The sequence below is a fragment of the Myxocyprinus asiaticus genome, chromosome 23, assembly GCF_019703515.2.
Source record: "Myxocyprinus asiaticus isolate MX2 ecotype Aquarium Trade chromosome 23, UBuf_Myxa_2, whole genome shotgun sequence".
In the NCBI taxonomy this organism is placed as follows: Eukaryota; Metazoa; Chordata; class Actinopteri; order Cypriniformes; family Catostomidae; genus Myxocyprinus; species Myxocyprinus asiaticus.
In genome coordinates this window covers 31,049,912-31,073,756 of record NC_059366.1, presented here as the reverse complement: position 1 = coordinate 31,073,756, position 23,845 = coordinate 31,049,912, and the positions used below count along the sequence as shown (strand labels likewise).

The 23,845-nt window shown below is 36.7% G+C and overlaps 2 protein-coding genes and 1 pseudogene across 3 annotated transcripts; 2 read left to right on the top strand and 1 right to left on the bottom strand.

Moving 5' to 3' along the window:
* Positions 1–29: 29 nt before the first annotated feature.
* On the bottom strand, positions 30–1,035 carry LOC127414042 (histidine protein methyltransferase 1 homolog; annotated as a pseudogene).
* Positions 1,036–1,340: 305 nt separating this feature from the next.
* Positions 1,341–12,735, top strand: LOC127414039 (palmitoyltransferase ZDHHC16A-like). The gene is made up of 11 exons (XM_051651707.1): positions 1,341–2,935; positions 5,482–5,718; positions 5,809–6,003; positions 6,109–6,197; positions 6,331–6,359; positions 6,517–6,650; positions 7,681–7,776; positions 8,969–9,045; positions 9,149–9,272; positions 9,482–9,552; positions 12,065–12,735. Exons 2-11 carry the CDS (start codon positions 5,491–5,493, stop codon positions 12,165–12,167), a joined length of 1,146 nt encoding a protein of 381 aa, XP_051507667.1. The 5' UTR covers positions 1,341–2,935; positions 5,482–5,490; the 3' UTR covers positions 12,168–12,735.
* Positions 12,736–14,997: 2,262 nt separating this feature from the next.
* On the top strand, positions 14,998–22,946 carry LOC127414041 (ubiquitin domain-containing protein 1-like). Of its 2 annotated transcripts, none has more exons than XM_051651709.1 (3): positions 14,998–15,232; positions 20,254–20,481; positions 21,168–22,946. In XM_051651709.1, the coding sequence occupies exons 1-3, from the start codon at positions 15,151–15,153 to the stop codon at positions 21,548–21,550; spliced, it is 693 nt and encodes a 230-aa protein (XP_051507669.1). In that variant the 5' UTR covers positions 14,998–15,150; the 3' UTR covers positions 21,551–22,946. The 2 variants fall into 2 exon arrangements, with proteins under 2 accessions (XP_051507669.1, XP_051507670.1); XM_051651710.1 differs by lacking the exon at positions 14,998–15,232 and adding an exon at positions 18,173–18,312.
* The last annotated feature ends 899 nt before the right edge of the window (positions 22,947–23,845 follow it).

The following is a 23,845-nucleotide window of genomic DNA, read 5'->3' as shown; positions in this document are numbered from 1 at the left end:
CTGTTGGTCTACGTGATGTGTAAACTCCTAGGTCTAGTGTAACTCATATGGTTTACTTTTTTTAAATGTCAATGATACAACATGTCTCTTCAGGCCTTGATCCACATCCTTCAAACATTTGATTTGGAACATGTTATTCTGCTCAACAAACTTCTGAAACAGATGCAGCCCACCCCCTACTCCAAAATAGTGAGACTTTGTTGCCAAATAAACAATCCCATTCTCAGCAAGCAAGCTGCAAAACACATTATGAAGAGTAGTATTCTGTGTTGTAAATGGTTTCAGATGTTAAGATATTATTATATTTCGATGAAGGATTTTTCTTTTGCATAAGTGTGAGAAAAGAGTCCCAGTCCCCTGAGAAGAAACCATAACGATCTAATAATGATTTCTGTGATTAATTCAGGGCTTTCCTCTTGGATGCTGTGCTGCTATTTTTCTCTCCTGTCTTATCATCATTGTCGTCATCAGTCTCTTCTTCGCAGTTGAGAAATGCATTCAGCATGGTTAGTTGCTCAATTACTGTGCTGTTATAATCCTGGAAGTCAACTTTGGTGGCTCCTCTCTTCAATGCAAGTATGCCAAGTAGACCTGCTCCACACAACCTAAATCTAACACACTTTTCCCAGAGAAGGTTTCTCCTTTAGCGTCAATGTACTCAAGAAGATCATAAGTGCACTCCCATATCTTAAGTCCACCTTCGTAAACTCCAGGGATGAGGTCTGAGTTTTCATTGAGTGTTTTGGCCAGTATCTCCTCACTGTCCTCTCGTTCAGGTGCAGTCTTCTCAAACACTGATTCATTGTGACAGAGCAGAGGAGGCAGTGCACCAATGGTGATGGTTTCAGGCACCCAGTTCTCAAGGTGTGAGAGAGCATCCAGCGAAGGTTAATGCTCAATAGCATCCATCTTCTTTGGAACGGTTGTACTAGTTTCCTGTGAAATACAAACCAGGGTCAGGACTTGGAGCAAAAATGCCAATGAAAGTGTCAAAATGCCCTCAAAATTGAAATTATATGGGCAAAAAAAAAAAAAAAGGAAGCCCCATTACAAAAAAAAGAAAAAAAAATACATTATATATATATAAAATCCTATTTTTAAGATTTATGCATTTAAATGTTTTAACAAAATGCCATCAAACTGAATTGTGTAATGCTGAAAAATGTAATGAATATTTTTTTTCCAAATTTTATTTTTTTAAAGATTACACGATACAGTTGGATAGAATTTTGTTTTAATTTAAATGTCTCAGATAAATATGAAAAAATATGAATTCTATATAAACATTATATTTTATCCAATATGTATTACTACAAATTGTGATTTGATGCTGATTTAGGTAACCTTACTGAATAAATTTGGAATTTATATTAATACTTTCATTAAATTCAATTATTTTATATAAAAGGGTGACACCATGTTTTTATTTTTAATGCCCTCATAAAAGGTAAAAAATGCTCCAACAAATCAAATCAGGGAAGCAAATTTTGCCCCATAACAAAAAAGGAAGAACTACATTTTGAAATGGGATGATGAGTAACTACACCTACAGACTCCCGTTTTATTAATCCACACGATTAAACAAAGCAAGTATAATTTAGTCTTGCGTATGTTAATGCGTGTTGTACATTTATAATTCCAATAAGTACAGTTTTATATCTTAAAATGAGTCGTCTTCCAAAGCAACTTAAATAGCACAGATGTAGCCGGACTTAGCAAGCTAATTAAGCTAATAACATTTTGCTTTGTCGTCTTTATATTCATCATCATCATTGGTTCCTTCTGCCTGTAGAATATCGAAATTGAAACTGAATGCCATGTCTAATATTAATTCAACCACTGAAGTGCGTAAACACGTGTGAACTGCTACACGAGTGCAACTACAATTTCCACAAACCTTATCTGCAGTTGGATCGTAATCGCATAAAAAAAGAATCGAACTAAACAGTCATTTTGATTAATTAATTAGATATTACAACGATATGAAGTAAATGTTACGATAAAATTCAAAACCATGTATATATAAATATTCCAGAAAATATTTACGCTCCACTTCTTATACACCAATTCCCAGAATTCAGAAGTAGGGGGCGGTTCAGACTAAGGGGTCAGGAATTGGCTGATTAGCCCTGTTAGCACCTGCTGGTAGATGCTGGAACTACACCATCCGATGGCAAAAATCATGTTTCTCCATAGACAGCCATTCAAAAGTAGCCGTGTTTTATGACGAAATAAACACAATTCCAAGAACCATTTCAACTTAAATTATTTTATTAAATTATAGCACATCGTCATCCGGTGACGGATTGTTTTTGAAGGGCTCTTAAAAGAGTGAAATTGATTTATATTTTCCCCTATCGAGTGATCAGTCACGTAACACCCGATCCCGGAACATATCGTCCATGAGCAAATATGGCAACCTCCATTTCGCTAGCTTTCTGGGAACCCTGCGATAGCTGAGCATAGTCATAGTGATGAATGGGGGGGGGGGGTGCTAACGGATAGCTCCCTCCAGGTATTTTATAGCTCCATGGTTCAGACCGAACACCTTGCGTTTAAATAGCGCGAGAATCGAAAAGCGCTTTCAATAGTTGACGTTCTATTTGGCTTGACACGGCGTCTAAAAACGCGACGCTGAAAAAAAAATAAAAATGCTGGATGTGGCGCAACGGCCAAAGACGTCCGTCTAGCACATCTTTATATAGAAAAACAATGGAGATATTGCTCAGAGTCATATGCAGTAAAACTGCAATTCCCAGAATCCCGTCGTGAAAGCTCACAGTCCTGCGCATCAGTCAAAAAGCGAAGCAGATGAAATCAAAGGGGTTGAAACTCCTGTTTCAATTTATGTTTCTCCATCTGTCGCGATTAAATGCTCTTTCAGCGGTATCATGAGTTGAGTCCATCGCACTGGTAGAAGAAATATCTCGGACAGGTAAGAGAACAGACTGCTCGCATTTGTATCATGCTTTGACCTGTGACGATTAGCTCCTTGCTGTTTGATTCATCCAAGTCGGGATTTATTTAAGAGGTGTTAAAGGATGTGCAGCATACAGAAATGTAGAGTTTTTATCCACAGTTATTCTCATTGTGACCAGATCAATGTATAAATCTATCAATATATATATATGTTGGCATTTGGTTGTGTGTTAATGATAATTTTAAAGGCACAGACTCACAATCAGTCCCTGTAGCCCTGAGATTATAGTTCTCTGTTTATGACATGGGGGATGGTGGATCATGTTGCCCATTTAAACAGTAATCTCACAGAGCCCCCCCCCCCCACACACACTCTGTTAAATCTCTATATATTTACGTATGTTTTGTTTCTAATCATAATTCCATTGTTACAACAGATGGGCTGTGCTGCTCTGTCCACATTATAATTTGCCTTGAATGTAGAATGTCAAGATCTTTTTTTCTTTTTTTGTATTGCCACTATGGGCACACCTCTTTATCTTTTATATTTATTGTTTAGAAGTTTGCTCTTGCCATAGATTTTTTGTTTCTTTTCTTTTGAGTTTCTTTTCATCATCCCAGATCTTTGATTGTGCATACGGTTGTTTTTGTGTGACCGAGAGGATTTTAATCTCAAATTCAGATGGGAAAAACCAGCGGAGTTGATTTCTGGAACCCCTCTAGTAAGATTAAATATCAGATTAGAACAACAAATCCTAGGAATTAAGCATTTGTCACTTGCCTAACCATGTCTGCATTTTTAAAAGTGAAGCTAAAATGGGCAGGGTTGTTTAAGTGCTGTTATAAGTCATTTGAAGTATGCACCAATCAGTCAACAAGGCCATCTTTTAGTGACTGTACAAAAGGAGTAATCCATCTATTGCATCTTTGTATTCTGTCAGATAAGCCGGGGGTATCAGAAAACGAAACCATGCTTGCATTATTGATTTGGATCAATCCACAACAACTGCTTAAATGGATACTTCGTTAATCTAATTGGCTTAAAACATCAACAGATGGGGCTTTGTCGATGAGTGAATTGCAGGCTGTACATACAGAAACTTGCTTGTGCCAATATCTAGAAAGTTGCAATAAGTCATTCGAGGGGTCATTTCATACTCTTTTTAAAAGAATTTGATTATCTACCCAGAGGTCCTCTTTATAATGTTAGTAAAAAAAAAATATTATTATTTTTATTTTATTTTTTCCATCAAAACAGTCATAATTTAGTAATATATAATAATTTTCCACCCTGTCTCTGGCCCTCTGTCTGAAATGCTTGGTTTTAAGCTCTCTGGCCCTTTAAGACTTTAAACGCCAACTGTTATGATTGGCTAACATCGTGCAGCCCCTCCAATATAGCCAAATTTGAAACTCAATCTGAAGAAAATGAAGAACAAGCTCCACAACATTATAAAATTAAATTTCAGGGTTTACACAACGTACAGTACACCCGATACATTGCATCTGACTACATTAATCACAGTGGCACCTTACTATAAACAGTTATGACATTTGAAATATTCCTGAATGAAACTGTTTATTTACAGTTTTGCGTCGGGTCCAATAGAGTTTTTACCTGCCTCATCTTTAATAATGCTCATTCAATAACAGTTCCTTTGCAAAGCTTGAATCATGTATTGACTGGTTCACAAGCAATCCACACTGATATGAGCCCAAAAACACATACAGTCCACGCTGAAATGTTCTGAATACACAAACCTTATACAATCCATGCTTCAACAGGCTAAAGCAGAGAAGCTGGTCTTCACATCTCACATCTTCCATGTTTGTTTACACACAGGACTGCATGTGTTTCTCCCAGTCAGAATGAGACGCATTTTTAAAAGTTGCGCTTGTACCGCTCTTAAAACGTGGCGCACATCACCGGAAATGTATCAAAACAATCAAAGATATCCATCTAGTGCATGTTTACAAAAGACTAACGATTAAAAATAGCACAGATGGTTGGAAAAATGGTCCAGGATGCCTTCAAAACAGCAAGAAACAGCGCAGCTGAATGAAACAGCTGAATGTCTCCATTGTCCAAGTTTTCAGAGTTATAACTTGACATTGCGTCTTTTAAAAGTGGCACGAGATGAATGATAAAGGTCAAAGCCGTTCATCTAGTTTAGAAAAACATTTAAATCCAGATGAAGGTGTACTGTGTATGTCCCCTTTGGTGTTGATGAATCTCCCATGACAGGCCCTCTCTCCTCTTCACCTGTGTGTGTGACTGAGCACCAGTGGGCAGGGCCAAGGGTGCAATGATGAAAAATAGGCATTGATGTCTTGCTGAAGAGGCAGTCATATGAAGATGTATTTGGTCCTTGCGACTTCACAAGTACCACAAATTCCAAACGAGCCATGTGAATGTGGTTTTTCTATTAATGAGGAAGTTTTCAGTTTTGAAACTTACAGTATGTTTTTATAGTACAGTGACCACTTATATGTCAAAAGATAAAAGAAAACTGTATTCCTAATGTCATGACCCCTTTAAAAGATAACATCTTGTCATTACAGGGGCAGAATATGCGTCCCTGCTCCGCTGTCATGCACCTGATGTTGGGGTGCTTGCGCGGGTGTGGCAGGCACAGTCGCTGCCGTCTGCCCAGGCGAGTGAGGCAGCCTGTAAGTTACATCAAACTTATCTTCAAATCCCTGTATTTTAGTTCACTCACTAATTCTGAAGTGATGATGGACTCCATCCTTGAGCCAGTGTTTTGGATGGTGGAGGTTGTCACACGCTGGTTTGGAATGGTAAATAATTACTCATCATTATTTTCATTTTATATTTTTTTACTATTATGGCCATGCTTTTCTCTAACATTCTGAAATTTTTCTTTTAAGGTCTTTGTATTTTTAGTAGTAGCTCTCACCAGCTCTGTGGTCTGCATCGCATACTTCTGCCTTCTGCCATTGGTCTTGCAAACATACACTCCTGGCTGGATAATGTGGCACATTTGTTACGGACATTGGAACTTGGTCATGATAGTCTTCCATTACTACAAGGCCACAAAGACCCCCCCTGGAAATCCTCCTAAGGTTCAGCACCTATAGACATGCCACATTCCAGTAGAGCTGTAGTACATGTTCAGTGGAATGCATGACTTTACAGCTCTTCTTTTTTTTCCCCTCATTGTTTTTCAGTTGAAAAATGACATCCCGTTTGTGTCAGTCTGTAAAAAGTGTGTCATTCCTAAACCAGCGAGGAGTCATCACTGCGGCATTTGTAAAACGTAAGAGAATGACACAACTCAACATTGTCTGTGTCTGAACAGGCTGATTGGTGACTAAAGAACAGCTGCATGACATGTAATATTCTTATTGTGGGAAACTTGCATTCAAACATTCCTCTGTCTTTCTCTCTAGATGTATTCTAAAAATGGACCATCATTGCCGTATCCTTTTAAAATAATATATGATTATACAGATGTTCAAAGAGCTTCCTTTTTACTTGCTAGCTTTTACACTTTATACTTTTAGGTTAACACCTCAAAAACAAACTATGATTTTGTTTTCACTTGTGAGCTTTGTTCCTTAATTGTATATTTTCAGCTTGGCTCAACAACTGTGTTGGTCATTACAATCATCGTTACTTCTTCTCGTTTTGTCTCTATTTGACTTTGGGCTGCATGTACTGTAGCATCAGCGGTCGTAATCTCTTTATTGATGCATACAGTGCTATAGATGTAAGGCTTTTTTATTACATTTTTTTTATTTGTATTAATAGTAAGGTTTAATATGCATTTTTCTAGTTGTGCTCAGCTCTAAAATATTTCTAGACATTGAACTTGTGTAGAGTAAATCTTGTTGCAAGGCATGGTGTCTTATTTGTGAGAGGGTTAGTTCTTGTCAATAATTCACACATTTTTCTGAATGATGAATGAGTGATCAGCCTGAATTTAAATTATTATTATTTTTAAATCCTCAAGTTATCACAAGCGCCTGAAACATCATAGAAATTAATTAGTCAAAAAGTGGGGGAATCTTGTTGTTTTCTTTTTTTTGAATTCATAAAGGGATAGTTCTCCCAAAACTGAAAATTCTTTCATCATTACCCACCCTGATGACTTTCTTTCTTCTGCAGAACACAAAAGAAGATTTTTAGAAGAATATCTCAGCTCTCTAGGTCCATACAATGCAAGTGAATTGTGGCCAGAAATTTGAAGCTCCATAAAGGCAACATAAAAGTAATCCATACAATTCCAGTGGTTAAATCCATATCTTCAGAAGCTATATGATAAGTGTGGGTGAGAAACAGATCAATATTTAAAACCTTTTTTACTATAAATTCTCCTCCCTGTCCAGTATGTGGCGATATGCATAAAGAACCTGAATCGCCAGAAACAAAAGAAGAAGAATGTGAGAGTTGCATTGTGAAGACCTATAGAGCTGAGCTATTTTTCTAAAACTCTTTGTTTGTGTTCCACAGAAGAAAGAAAGTCATACTCATCTGGGAGGGCATGAGGGTGAGTAAATGATGAGAGAATTTTAATTTTTGGGTGAACCATCCCTATAATATTTGTATCATACAGGTATGAAGTGGGCATCTATTTTTTTCTGCAAAATGAATGAAGGTCTTTTGTGTCTCTTGAAAGGTGGTGTTTATCCTCTGTATTTCTCAGTGGTTATCTGTTTTTCCTTTTCTCTTTCTGTTCTCAAAGTCTGGGCTATAGCAGGCATGTCTTAACTGCCTGCTGTCTCTCTGCCATTCCATAGCAATTCAGGCACATGGAAGCGGAGAAACAGGGGGTCCCGGTGACGGGGATTGGGTTGCTTATCGGCATCGTACCATCAGAAGCCGTGGCTGGGAAGGTATTACAGACAGCACATGATGTCACCTTGGCTTTAGAGCTGGAATTTGGTCTTTTCTGCTCGAAAACTCTTAAAACAAATGACATGCTCTGAAATCCTTACAAATTATTTCTGGCCTTTCTTATCTCAGTGCTAACAGCGCACATTTAAATGATTTACCTACTGACTCTGCTTATCTCACAATTGGATGAGGGAGGATTTACCGGTGAACTTTAGACTCTTTAAGCCCTGGTTGATAAGATCTGACGCACTAGCACGTCCTAGAATTGGAGGAGGCAATTTGGTATTTGGTCCACATTTCAGCTTTCATGTATAGTTTTTGTGATCTTAATTAATTAACTAAACCGGTTAACTCAGTGTTACTAAAGCTTCACTATTACTTATTATTTACTGTATTACAGTGCATTAATCTAAACATTCCACCACATGTTGTTTTCCTATTATTTCTTCCTATGTACTACAAAGTTATTTGTATACACCGATCAGCCACAACATTAAAACCATCTACCTAATATTGTGTAGGTCCCCCTCGTGCCGCCAAAACAGCACCAACCCGCATCTCAGAATGGCATTCTGGGATGCTATTTTTCTCAACACAGTTGTACAGAGCTGTTATCTGAGTTACTGTAGACTTTGTCAGTTCGAACCAGTTTGGCCATTCTCTGTTGACCTCTTTCATCAACAAGGCATTTCCGTCCACAGAACTGCCGCTCACTGCATGTTTTTTGTTTTAGGCACCATTTGGATTAAATTCTAGAGACTGTTGTGTGTGAAAATCCCAGGAGATCAGCAGTTACAGAAATACTCAAACCAGCCAATCTGGCAGCAACAATAATGCCATGGCCCAAATCACTGAGATCACATTTTTGGCTGATTAGATAATCACATGGGTGATTTTTGGTGCCAGACAGGCTGGTTCGAGTATTTCTGTAACTGCTGATCTGCTAGAATTTTAACACACAACAGTCTCTAGAATTTACTCCGAATCCAAAAATAATTTAAAGCATTTTAGCATAAGGCTGCAACATAACAAAATGTGAAGAAATTAAGGGGTCTGAATACTTTATGAATGCACTGTGTATATAGTACAATATATTTACATAAAATAAATTGATAACATAAGGTAATTTATTATGATTATAATATTATAACATATTATAATATAAAATATTTTTCCTCATCGGACACATAGGTCATTTCACAACCTCCATATACCTATAAGGACAGGATGTTTCACAAGAGTGTTATCTACATGTGGGTCCTCACAAGGTACATAAGTTCAAAAGGCTATTCTTTCACAGTGTCCCCAATACTGGTTCTATTATTTCAATAGATGCACATCTTTTGTTATGTTTCTTGGTTTTTCCATCAGCACAGTGGCAGTTGCACTTGGAGCTCTGACATTGTGGCATGCTGTACTCATCACCCGTGGAGAGACCAGCATTGAACGTCATATAAATAATAAAGAGGCCAGACGCTTGACGACACGTGGAAAGGTAAGTGTGCACTCAGACCATTGAGAATAATTGTGATGCCTTGAATATTCTACATGTATAAACAGGGCAGGTCCATTGGGATTTATGTTCGCTCTTCTTTTACTTGAAAATGTAATGCTGGAAAAAATGTAAAAAAAAAAAAAAAATGATTGTTCAGATCTGTAGTTTAAATCTCTGTTTTGTTTAAACCTTTTCTCTTTTTTTTAAAGGTTTATCGGAATCCTTTCAATTACGGTAAACTAAATAACTGGAAAGTGTTCTTTGGTGTGGAAAAGAGAAGGTGAGAAATAGTTCAGTAGTTCTATTTATCATAATTGTTCAATTCAGTCAGGTCTACAGGATGTATTAGCAAACAGGAATAACATTCAGTAGATGATCACTACCTTTGCCACTGCAGTAAAGGACACCATAAAGCACTGACTGACCATTCATTGATTTAAAGGGATAGTTCGCCAAAAATTAAAATGTTCTCATAATTTACTCACCCTCACGCCGTCTCAGATCTGTATGATTTTCTTTCTTCAGCAGAACACAAACAAAGATTTTTAGAAGAATATCCCAGCTCTGTAGGTCCATACAGTGCAAGTACAGGTGCATCTCAATAAATTAGAATGTCATGGAAAAGTTCATTTATTTCAGTAATTCAACTCAAATTGTGAAACTTGTGTATTAAATAAATTCAATGCACACAGACTGAAGTAGTTTAAGTCTTTGGTTCTTTTAATTGTGATGATTTTGGCTCACATTTAACAAAAACCCACCAATTCACTATCTCAAAAAATTAGAATATGGTGACATGCCAATCTGCTAATCAACTCAAAACACCTGCAAAGGTTTCCTGAGCCTTCAAAATGGTCTCTCAGTTTGGTTCACTAGGCTACACAATCATGGGGAAGACTGCTGATCTGACAGTTGTCCAGAAGACAATCATTGACACCCTTCACAAGGAGGGTAAGCCACAAACATTCATTGCCAAAGAAGCTGGCTGTTCACAGAGTGCTGTATCCAAGCATGTTAACAGAAAGTTGAGTGGAAGGAAAAAGTGTGGAAGAAAAAGATGCACAACCAACCGAGAGAACCGCAGCCTTATGAGGATTGTCAAGCAAAATCGATTCAAGAATTTGGGTGAACTTCACAAGGAATGGACTGAGGCTGGGGTCAAGGCATCAAGAGCCACCACACACACAGACATGTCAAGGAATTTGACTACAGTTGTCGTATTCCTCTTGTTAAGCCACTCCTGAACCACAGACAACGTCAGAGGCGTCTTACCTGGGCTAAGGAGAAGAAGAACTGGACTGTTGCCCAGTGGTCCAAAGTCCTCTTTTCAGATGAGAGCAAGTTTTGTATTTCATTTGGAAACCAAGGTCCTAGAGTCTGGAGGAAGGGTGGAGAAGCTCATAGCCCAAGTTGCTTGAAGTCCAGTGTTAAGTTTCCACAGTCTGTGATGATTTGGGGAGCAATGTCATCTGCTGGTGTTGGTCCATTGTGTTTTTTGAAAACCAAAGTCACTGCACCCGTTTACCAAGAAATTTTGGAGCACTTCATGCTTCCTTCTGCTGACCAGCTTTTTAAAGATGCTGATTTCATTTTCCAGCAGGATTTGGCACCTGCCCACACTGCCAAAAGCACCAAAAGTTGGTTAAATGACCATGGTGTTGGTGTGCTTGACTGGCCAGCAAACTCACCAGACCTGAACCCCATAGAGAATCTATGGGGTATTGTCAAGAGGAAAATGAGAAACAAGAGACCAAAAAATGCAGATGAGCTGAAGGCCACTGTCAAAGAAACCTGGGCTTCCATACCACCTCAGCAGTGCCACAAACTGATCACCTCCATGCCACGCCAAATTGAGGCAGTAATTAAAGCAAAAGGAGCCCCTACCAAGTATTGAGTACATATACAGTAAATGAACATACTTTCCAGAAGGCCAACAATTCACTAAAAATGTTTTTTTTATTGGTCTTATGATGTATTCTAATTTTTTGAGATAGTGAATTGGTGGGTTTTTGTTAAATGTGAGCCAAAATCATCACAATTAAAAGAACCAAAGACTTAAACTACTTCAGTCTGTGTGCATTTAATTTATTTAATACATGAGTTTCACAATTTGAGTTGAATTACTGAAATAAATGAACTTTTCCACGACATTCTAATTTATTGAGATGCACCTGTAAATGGTGATCAGACATTTGTAGCTCCAAAAATCTCATAAAGGAAACATAGAAGTAATCCATATGGCTCCAGTGGTTAAATCCATATCTTCAGAAGCGATATAATAGGTGTGGGTGAGAAACAGATACAAATGTATGTCCTTTTTTTACTCTGTATCTCCACTTTCACATCTGAAAGTCACATGTGGTGCCCGTTTAGTCTCACGTTCTCATCTGAAAGTGAAAGTTAAAGTGGAGATTTAGAGTAAAAATTACAGCATATTTTTCTGTTTCTCACCCACATCTATTATATTGCTTCTGAAGATATGGATTTAAACATATAGTCGTGTGGATTACTTTTATGTTTCCTTTATGTGATTTTTGGAGTTACAAAGGTCTGATCACCATTCATTTGCATTGTATGGACCTACAGAGCTGAGATATTTGTCAAAAACTCTTTATTTGTGTTCTGTAGAACACATCTTGGATGGCATGAGGGTGAGTAAATGATGAGAATTTTCATTTTTGGGTGAAATATCCCTTTAAATGTAGCGTTTTCATTTGACATGTTCTTAGTAGTATTGTATAGTCTGTTAGCCATGGTCATGGTAATGTAAAATGTTACAATCATCTCCACAGTCACTGGCTGACACATGTTCTCCTACCGTCTGGACACACCCCATATGGTGATGGACTGACATGGGACATCTACCCTCTTAAAAAAGACATAGTGCCTGTCTGAGACATTAAAGACCTGGTTGTCCTAGTTGGTAATGGTAATGGCCAACACTTTCACCAGGGTGAATCCCACCTGCTGTGCCAAGGCTGAATGCAGAACCTATAGAGCCCAGATTTAGACAGTGATTTTATGGGATGATGCTTGCTCATCCTAGCCAAATGAAAAGAATGTCCTCCAGAAAGAACATTCATTTTTGGATGTTTTTGTTCAATATTTTGTAATGGAATTCATAATAGCATTTGCTGTTTATGGAAGATACTGTGCTTTAAGCAGGGTTTGAAGTGCTTGTAGCCATTTGGGGCTATTTCCCGTATCATGTATATTTGTGTAATTTTGTTTTTAACTCGTAACTTATGTCATACAGTGTCATTGTTTAAGATTTATATGCACTGAAATTAAATGCTTTCTTTCCAAGTCAAAAACCTTGCCAGTGATTTTATTACATGCATAATTTGTCACTACATTTCGTTAGGAGTTTTACAGTTTCTTCCAAGATTTTAAACATATCTTACAATTCAATATCTTTGTAGCATTTCTTAACACTTTAAATGCATCACTTAACACATTGTAAATTGCATTGTAATGTCTTATAATTGTCTCTTTTAAAAAAAAAATAAAAAAATAATTCCACCGCATTGTTCTGAACCACAAATGCCATTATAATCATTAATTTATTCCTTCTGCAATTATTACAGGATGCAGATCCAGAAAAATTTCAGTTAATCCCCTCAGACAGAAGGGACTGAATATAAATCTGTTTCGATTTGCATTTGTAGTGCAGATTGCATCCGTCATAACTGAAAGAACTCGGGCTTAAACAACTGTCCGACAATCAACGTACAGCTCAGCTAGACAGTGCTTTTCTCTTTTTACTTCAGTGTATGCCGTCACCTCCTCTACTGCTAAAACCTCTAAATCTGCCAGACTCCGCATAACATATCAGATATACTGTATGTGCAAGTTTATGTCACTATATGCACAGAACTATGCTCATCTGTTATTGAAGGTATATACTGTATATTATGGCAGGCTATAGGAGTCTTTGCTGTTTTAGCCCTTTAGGTGGCAGTGTATCACATGAGGTGCCTAAACTGTCCATTCTCCCAAATACAATTGGTCAAAGCTTGGATTCCGTGATGTAAATGTATTAGACAGCACATATGCCAACAGCAGATTTAGATCACTAATTTTATGGTCCAGACGCTATTTGATGTGTGTTTACATCTGGACCCTGATAGCACACGTACATGCACACGTTTCCTCTCTGATGTCTCTTAGACATTCAGCATATGTCTTTCAGTCGTTTAGGATTTGGAATGTTCATAAATCTGATCTTTAGCTGATGCTAATTAGATTGTGATGCTTGCCAGATGAAAAGATCTAAAACAGACATCTCGGGGACGCATCTGTGTGCTATCTGGGGAAGACTTTTTATTTATTTATTTATTTATTTTACGTTTGCTCATCTGCAATAAGTTTACAAGACGTGTCAGTATGTCTCGACGTCAATAAGACATTCAGCAGATGTCTCTGAGATGTTTATGATTTCGAATGTTTGTAAATCCGATGTTTATTAGATTGTGATGCTTTCTAGATTAAAATATCTGAGATTTACGTGTTCATAACGACTTTTATTGTTTCTCATTTAAAACCAGAATTAATAAGTCATTTAGTTTATTAACTTTTTATGTTGTTGTTGTTGACAGTGGATGTTCTGGCACGTTGCATAGGCCCTACCCAAATAGCACACATACTGTACATCGCCGATGTCTGTTTCATCTGGAAAGCAACTGCTAAACATCTTAAAAAGATCGAATTTACAAACATTCGAAATCATAAACGCCTCGAAGACGAGAGTAAATATCTTATAGACGTAGGCTATTGCTGATGTACAAACAAACAAAAAAAAACGTCTTCCAGATGTAAACACATGTCTGGGAGATGTATGTGTGCTATCAGAGTATTGATAATAGTTGTTGTTGTTGTTGTTGTGTTTTTTTGTTTTTTTTTTTTACCTTTTCTAACCATTTTAGGCCTCGGAGCCTCAAGATGACTTACAATTATTTAAAATAATTAATATTGATTGAAAACGACAAAAAAAAAAAAAAAAAAAAGATTACAACATATCATATTTCTCACTCTGGTGAAAATGCAGACTACATGAGTTGTGGAAAATCAAATGGCATATATTAGAGCTTTATACAGCTTTATACCGTATGTGCCATTAAAGAGACGGTAAATCTATTCCATCAGCCTCGTTTTCTTTCCCGTTAAAAATCTACTTTGAATAAGGTCTATATGGGAACCAGTTACTTCTTAGTGAACCTGCTGTTTAATGACAACATATCTGATTCTTTATTTGATGTCTACTCAACAATAATTTAAATAGTAAAATAATTACGAAACAACTGAAACATGACACAACAAAATTTGCACACACAAAAAACAAAAAACAAACAAACAAACAAACACACACAGTACAGGCGCGTTTCGCACGAAAATGTACTGAACAGCGCCCTCTAGTGACTGCTTTAGACAAGTAACCTCCTGTGGAGCTTCTATTCTTCATTAAGGATTTTAGTGCGGACCACACCGGAAAGGATATATATATATATATATATATATATATATATATATATATATATATATATATATATATATATATGTGTGTGTGTGTGTGTTAAACCAGAGCGTGAATACATATAAAATTCAGGTTAATGTTAACAGTTCATTGATTGCATTAGTTTAATATCCTTGTCTTCCTGGAATGTTTGCTGATCTGCTTAAGTCACATGCCGACTCAGCGGAATAAAACGTGTTTGTGTCTCTCCTCGGACATTGTGCAGGAAAACACGTATAACAATAAACGACAGGATCTGGACCTCTTTACATTTGGATCGTGCAGAAATGTGTTTACGTATGAATTTGGATATATGCATCCGTGGTTTGGTCCTGATATAACAGGTGAACAGCGCGAGTTTGAGTGATGGGAAGTTGTTTTGGCGTGATGCAGCAAAGGACTCACCTGTCCTCCAGGCATGCATCCAGATACAGCACAAAACGGGGAGGTAAGGCTTGATTTGGGGAATCTTGTCTGATAAATAATAGTGTGAACTGTGAATGCATTTGATGTAAATAAAATACTTTGAATACTTTTCCTGCTCCATCATCACTGTGCTTGTGATGTCAAGTCATCTCTTAAAGGAATACTCCGGGTTCAATATAACTTAAGCTCATTCGACAGCATTTGTGGCATAATATTGATCACCACAAAATTTAATTTCGACTCGTCTCTCCTTTTCTTAATAATAATAATAATAATAATTGAGGCACTTACAATGGAAGTGAATGGGGGCAACTTTTGGAGGGGTTTAAAGGCAGAAATGTAAAGCTTAAATTTGATAAAAACACTTACATTAATTCTTCTGTTGAAACATTATTTGAGCTGTAAAGTTGTTTAAATTGTCATTTTTACAGTCATTTTAGGGTTTTAAGGTTTGTTGACATTACATCATCATGGCAGTTAAGTTGTGTAATTGGCTATAAACTTTACACAGAAAAGGTTAGTAAGTGATTTTATCACACTAAAATCATGTTAACATGCATATTGCTTATGTCCTGTGGCTATACTTTTGAAACTGAGTATTTTAACATTCAAAAATTGGCCCCATTCACTTCCATTGTAAGTCCCTCACTGTCACCTCGATTTTTGCTTTTATTGATAGGGATTGATAGTAAAAAAGGACCCAAATATAATCTGTGTCTCACCCACACTTACAGGTGCATCTCAATAAATTAGAATGTCGTGGAAAAGTTCATTTATTTCAGTAATTCTACTCAAATTGTGAAACTCGTGTATTAAATCAATTTAATGCACACAGACTGAAGTAGTTTAAGTCTTTGGCTCTTTTAATTGTGATGATTTTGGCTCACATTTAACAAAAACCCACCAATTCACTATCTCAAAAAATTAGAATATGGTGACATGCCAATCAGCTAATCAACTCAAAACACCTGCAAAGGTTTCCTGAGCCTTCAAAATGGTCTCTCAGGTTGGTTCACTAGGCTACACAATCATGGGGAAGACTGCTGATCTGACAGTTGTCCAGAAGACAATCATTGTATTTCATTTGGAAACCAAGGTCCTAGAGTCTGGAGGAAGGGTGGAGAAGCTCCTAGCCCAAGTTGCTTGAAGTCCAGTGTTAAGTTTCCACAGTCTGTGATGATTTGGGGTGCAATGTCATCTGCTGGTGTTGGTCCATTGTGTTTTTTGAAAACCAAAGTCACTGCACCCGTTTACCAAGAAATTTTGGAGCACTTCATGCTTCCTTCTGCTGACCAGCTTTTTAAAGATGCTGATTTCATTTTCCAGCAGGATTTGGCACCTGCCCACACTGCCAAAAGTTGGTTAAATGACCATGGTGTTGGTGTGCTTGACTGGCCAGCAAACTCACCAGACCTGAACCCCATAGAGAATCTATGGGGTATTGTCAAGAGGAAAATGAGAAACAAGAGACCAAAAAATGCAGATGAGCTGAAGGCCACTGTCAAAGAAACCTGGGCTTCCATACCACCTCAGCAGTGCCACAAACTGATCACCTCCATGCCACGCCGAATTGAGGCAGTAATTAAAGCAAAAGGAGCCCCTACCAAGTATTGAGTACATATACAGTAATGAACATACTTTCCAGAAGGCCAACAAGTCACTAAAAATGTTTTTTTTTTATTGGTCTTATGATGTATTCTAATTTTTTGAGATAGTGAATTGGTGGGTTTTTGTTAAATGTGAGCCAAAATCATCACAATTAAAAGAACCAAAGACTTAAACTACTTCAGTCTGTGTGCATTGAATTTATTTAATACACGAGTTTCACCATTTGAGTTGAATTACAGAAATAAATGAACTTTTCCACAACATTCTAATTTATTGAGATGCACCTGTATATCATTTCTGAAGATGACTGGTGTCTTTTGGATTTCTTTTATGCTGACTTTGTGATTTTGGAAGCTTCTTAATTTTGGTACCCATTCACTTGCATTGTGAGGATCAACAGAGCTGAGATATTTTTCCAAAATGGATGACATGAGTGTGAGTAAATGATGTAAGAATTTTCATTTTTGGGAATAATTTTTCCTTTAAGTAAAAAGTGGTAACCTGTAATTTTACCTTAAGGAGTAATGTCTACCTGATCTAACCATCAGAAAACCAAAATTAGTTTTATTGATGTAAACTTATGTATCCAGGTAAACCCATAACATTAGTGTTGTTGCCATAATGTAATGTATTCAAGTTGATTAAGTGATGGTAAATAATAACTTTGACTTGATTAAAGCAGGTAAACTGGGTTAACATTTTGTGTGTGTGTTTAAAAATGTGTAAACCAGCCTTCCTGAGTCCTTTTGATTTTACAGCATTCATGATTGGATGAACAGATACAAGTACAGACTGGACTTCGAGACAGAAAATATTGAAAGGGAGGGGGAAAAAGAGGAAAAGGAAGAAAACTGAGAAATATAAGATTGATTTAATTAGCCTGCCTTAATTGTAAAATTATTGTATTTCGTACAAAGCTTCCTTTACCGAGAATTCAATTAAGATTGGGACATCTTCAATTAGACGTGTTTCTTGAAATCCTTAGGAACAACATGGATTCCTTGTCTCCTGCTCTGGACAATCACGGGATTTACCATCAAAGTTTATTTTTGACTCTCTGTCCTGGTCTTAAATAGAACTGACTGGATTAAGATTGTTGTGAAAAGTCAACCATACTCCTAAACCTAAGCAAGAGCTTTTAAAAGCACAGGCTATTTCTTGTTTTTTCAAGCTAACCTAGTGACCTGCTCTAAAGTATATTTGGTCACTTGTTATTATTAGGTTTACGAAACTGGTTTTTACGAAACAGGTGATGGGCGTGTACACTGAGCGAGAAAACTGGAATAAGCTACTAGCCAAGTGGACATCTTGTAGCAAACGGAAGGAGTGTGGAGTGTGGCAAGTAGCATTGTTGTGTCTCTCAGACTTCTGCATGAGGTCATAGGAGGAGCTGTCCAGTATCTTTTCTCACATTGAAGGAATAAGTAATCGTTCAGACCATGGGAGTTGCAAACTCGAGAGACTATCATCCGACAGTTACTGTTGTGCTGAAAAGTAAGTAAAGCACACAATGTTGGCTTGGCATGGACATGGCCTTTAAGAGGACAATTTCATGTCGAATTAGCCTTTAAGTCTGTTGATACTGCATATTGTGTTTACATACAGTATATTAGCCTATTTCTGTTCTATATAATTTGCGTATAGTCATGCATAATGTAGTCCAAGATCTGAAAACTAAGTAACTAATGTCAGTTTTCATGCTATCAAAGATTTTATTTTATTTTTTTACAGATTGAACATTTCATACTTGTTCTGTCACTATTAGAATTCCCTCCCGTAATGAGTTGTCCAAATTGAATGAGCATTTTAATCTCCTGCATTTAGTAATTGGAAAGGATTTGTAAGTAGGCAAGATGTCAGATGCACTGGCTATAAAGTACTTAGCTTGCTGGCTTACAGAGTCACTGATTTGCAGGATTGTGGCTTGCATTCTCTGTGTTTTGTAGTCATGCTGTTTTGGTAAATTGACCTGTATAAGCCAACAAACTTTATGGTTTCTCAGAATGATAGAATGCATTATGTGCGATCATAGTTTAAAGCTTTCTGATCTTGGGATACACTGGTAAAAAGTAGGTGCAACAAGTCACCGGATCTGTCGGAAGGAGGAAGCGGGACTCTGCATATTCTTTTCTCAATGAAGCCATTTATTTACAATAAACAACATGGCTTTTCAACACACACAATTAAACGTGCACACACACACTCAAGCGTTTGAAGTGTAGCTCTCTCTCCCCTCTGGCGGTCTGGACTGACCCTTTTATCCCTCTCAGGTCTCACTGCAAACAACTGTTAGAGATACTTTCCCACAGGTGTCAATTCTTACTGTTCTCACTCTCCCGGCCTCGCTCTCTACAGATGTGATTTGGCCATGCCCCCATCACCACAGTAGGGTTGGATTGAAAGGGTTAAATTTAATTGCAGTGTGTTTGTTTTCTGACGTTTTCCTCTTGCAAACTTTCATCTGTCCAGCAGTGATGCATGATGGGAAAGACACACTAAATCCTGTTATGCATCACCCGATTAAGGCTTTAATCTCAAGGACTATAAATAATTTGTTTTGTTTTTCTCCAGCTCTGCTTTGACTCAATGACAGGTTTTATCACGGTTTTATGAAGATTCAAATCACCTATCCCACAGGCCCAATGAGTCTCCTTAGATGGGATGGGATACTACTCTGCTATCAAAACAACCACAATTGATTGCTGATTGATTATTGAGATATTTACGAGTTGAAGGCTGTAACTTAGATGCAGGTTACTACTGTATTATTATAGTGTTAAAGTATGAACATTTAAATAATAACTAAAAAATTATGGGTACAAATCACATAAACTGAAATGAAATGGTCAATTTTTAGTAATCAGGATTATGAAACATTTTGTTAACCTGTAATTCTTTATTAAATAAAAAATCTTAATTTACGGTACGAATAATATTTAAGGATTAATTCAACTTGAATTAATCCTTAAATATTATACATACCATGCTAATGTAGTTGCTTTGCCATTTACCAAACGGCATTTTTTTTTAAACGTATTAATTTTGTTTACAAGCAGGTCAATAAACTACAGTATGTTTAGTCAATAAACATTTTTTTAATTCATGCACTATTTAATGATTACTCAATTCAGTTTAATGGAAATTTGTCACAACTGAAATGTGTTGCCTAAATCTTAAAAAATAGGCTGAAATATTGTTTTTGAGTCCTATAGGTCTGTACAGTTAGCTAGTACAGCTGGTCATTCTCTATTTGTTGTCCTAGTTATTTAACACGTTTAAATCTCATTTGAGCTTTCAGGAGGTAAAACCCTTTTGTGAAACAGGATTTTTTAAAAGGGTCATCCGGATATTCCAGATTGTTCACATAATGCATCTGTGAATGATCAGTTTATTTTGTAGATCACATTTCTAACGTTTTGCCTTTGTCTTCTTTAGGACGTAATGAGCCCCTGAAGAAAGACAAACCTAAATGGAAAAGTGACTATCCTATGACCGAGGGCCAGCTGCGCAGTAAAAGAGATGAATTCTGGGACACTGCCCCAGCCTTTGATGGCCGTAAAGAGATATGGGATGCATTGAAAGCTGCAGCTGTAGCGATCGAGTGTAATGATCACGAGCTAGCACAAGCTATTGTAGATGGAGCCAGCATCACAATGCCTCATGGTAAAGATTGAGAAATAAACAGCATTTCAATATACAGTAAGGGTCCAAAAGTCTGAGACCACAAGTGAAAATTGTTACTTTGCATTTTTCTAATTTAATAATTTTCATTATAAATGATATATTCGGCATAGCAATTTGAATGAATTTCTTTGATTTGGGTATGTCCCCCTTTTGCTTTAATGACAGTATTCATTTAAGCTGGCACTGACTTCACAAGTTTATCCATAACCTGATGATCCATATTATCCCAGTATGATTTGAGAATGTTCAGAACATCATACTTTTGTTCTTTAAAGGTAATCTGACACTTTGTACAAAGAAGTTAACATGGACAAATTAGCTTATTTGACATTTGATTAGTGATCCAGACATCTTGAAGAATCTTAAATATTTATTCTTCATTGTACGTCTTAAATTTTCTGGGTTTATTTCTGGGTTTAAATCACTGATTTTCAATGGGGAATCTGACTTTTGGACTCCATTGTATTGTATTTCTGTATATATTTCAACTGATTAATATGTATTTGCTTTATTTCAGTTTTAATTTGGTGTTGACCAGCATGATATTTGGTAGCATCTGCTGGCAACATTTTAAATACACACACAAAAGACACATAAAATGACATTTTGGATATGATCTTCCACTTACTGAATTAGAGGTTACCTAAGCTTTTTTGCACTTTCAGGGTCTCTTATGGAGTGCTATGATGAACTGGGGAACCGCTATCAGCTCCCTGCATATTGCCTGGCTCCTCCTGTCAACCTGGTCTCTGAGTGCAATGATCATAATGTATCTGAACACCCCGAGCCACAGGAGAAGAAGGAGAAGGAGTTCCAGCTGAAGGTGCGTCTCTCCACTGGAAAAGACCTTCATCTCAGTGCCAGCATGGCTGATTCCATCCGTAAGCTAAAGAAGCAGCTTCAAAGTCAGGAAGACATCAATGCCGCCAGCCAGCGCTGGTTTTTCTCTGGTAAACTACTCACAGATAAAACACGTTTACAGGACACCAAGATCCAGAAGGACTTTGTAATACAGGTCATTGTCAGTCAGCCTATTGTTCCCAACTAAGCACTCAGAACCCAGGACAATGAACTGACAAAACCAACAGACACTTTATCTGATCATATGTTTCCATTTTTTAAACCTTCCAAAATCCCCCCTTTTTCACAGCTTATGTAACTCCTCGTTGGAAACCCACTTATCAGGTCTGAGTTTCAACACTTGTTCTTCCCAAACTTGAAGCATAAACATTCCTTCTAGAAGCATCTGCTTTTAAAACCTGAAAGGAACTGAGAAGGCAAAACAGATACATGCAGATATAAGCTGAATAAAGTGAATGTACACTCAGAGGAGTGTACATTACCAGAATTTCACGATTTTGGTTTTGTTTGTGTTTACCGTATGCTTAACAATACCAAATTGTAGCATGACAAATTTTAGATGCCTTGCCTTTTTGGTTTTAATATTCCAACATTATGTTGTGTGGATATTCCTTTCAGTGGTCCTATAAGGTATCATTTAACAGATCCATGATACAGTCTGACCTTCATTGTTGAATAGGAACGGCGTGCAGTGTAAAACAGACGTCAATCTTCACTGCGAATTTCAAAAACACAGGTATTTTTATTTTAAATCTTTAATAAGACACTATTTAAATGGTTCTTGAATCAAGTCACAAGGTTATGGACTGCTCTGAGACCACAGAATCTTTCTGTTATTGGTATGTATCTGTTTTCAACAGGAAAACTTTGATGTGCTGAACGAACAGGTACTGTATCAAGATTTTGCATTGCCAGTTATAATTATGCATATTCATATACTTTGTATACAAGTATTTGTTTACATACAGCCAACTGTTTGTAGCTATGCTTGTATAGAGGTTTGTACAGTAATTTATTATAGCCTAAACAGTTTATTTTCTTATTTCTAATCTGAATAATTTTGAAAACAATAAAAAGCTATGGTTTTACAATGTTTGTAATTGCAGTAAAATGGCGGAAACAAAACATTGTTGCTATAAAAATTTGTTTGTAGACTAGGTCTAAATTTTAATAATATTGCAAATTGTAAGATTTCAATTTAACAAGTTCATTAAGAAACAGACTTGCAGCTAAGGAATGAAAACAACCTAATTTCACTGTCAACATTTTACAGTTTTTGTTTTTTACTAAATTTGACTGATTCTGTCAGTTGCAAAAATATTTTTGTACTTTTGTATTGCAAAGGATTGGATAGTTTAACTCACAAATTGGCTTAATGGAATGTTTCAGGTTCAATAGAAGTTAAGCTCTATCAACAGCATTTGTGGTGACATGTTGATTACCACAGAGAGGCTTTTATTGACTATTTTTCCTTGAATATCTAATGGGATGAAATGGAATGGAAAAGCATAATGCAAAACATAGTAGTCTGAGTATCAGTGCAAATACCAGAATTTGTAACACCATCTATTGATGAGCACCCAATAAAGATATATTACTGAATAATGAAGGACTTATTTTCCTAAAGCTGATTTGATGATCCTATCATATCATGTGTTAGTAAGTGAAGCCAATTTGGTATCTTTTGTATAGTGGGGTGTTTTTCCTTACTGTTCTGGTCTTGATGTCTTAGGTTTCAAACGGGACATTTAACTTGCTTAATCTCAAATTTTTCCCAGCTGAGTGGGCACATGTAATTTACTCCTTGGATAGTCCAAAAGGGAATGACAAACCAAGATTAACTGCACATTTATTTTTACTTTAATCATGTTTAATTTATTGTCATAATACTTTGAAACACAGATTTCAAAGTATTATGACAATAAATGAAAAATGATTAAAGTAAAAATAAATGTGCAATTAATCTTGATTAACTGCACATTAATCTTGATCTTGGTTGATGGGAGTCAATCAGTCACCTATTGAAAAAAAGCCGTTTCTGTATTTTCCCACTGGTCACAATAGTGACCACCTACATGTTTGCCCTGTTATTATGATTTATATGAGACAGAGCAATCTTATCAATAAATCAATAATAGACCCTTTAAACATTATATGTACCAAATATGGTTTTAATTGCTCCCTTTCATGCAGTTTTGACACAGACATGCTTTTTAGAGGAGCATGGTAGAATAAAATGGCTATGGTCATGTGACGATTTGCGCCACTCATGCAAAAATGTTCACAGGAAATCAAGACAATCATTTATAATTGACAACTCTGTATAAAATGTATCAACAGCTCTTGTTAGACCCTTCAAATTTCAAACTAAATTTCAGTCACAATTGTAACTGGTGGGATTCATAGGTGTATTACGGACCGGGCCAATCAGACCAGTGCCCAGGGGTCCTTGAATACCGGCCCTGTTTTATCAACAGACCCG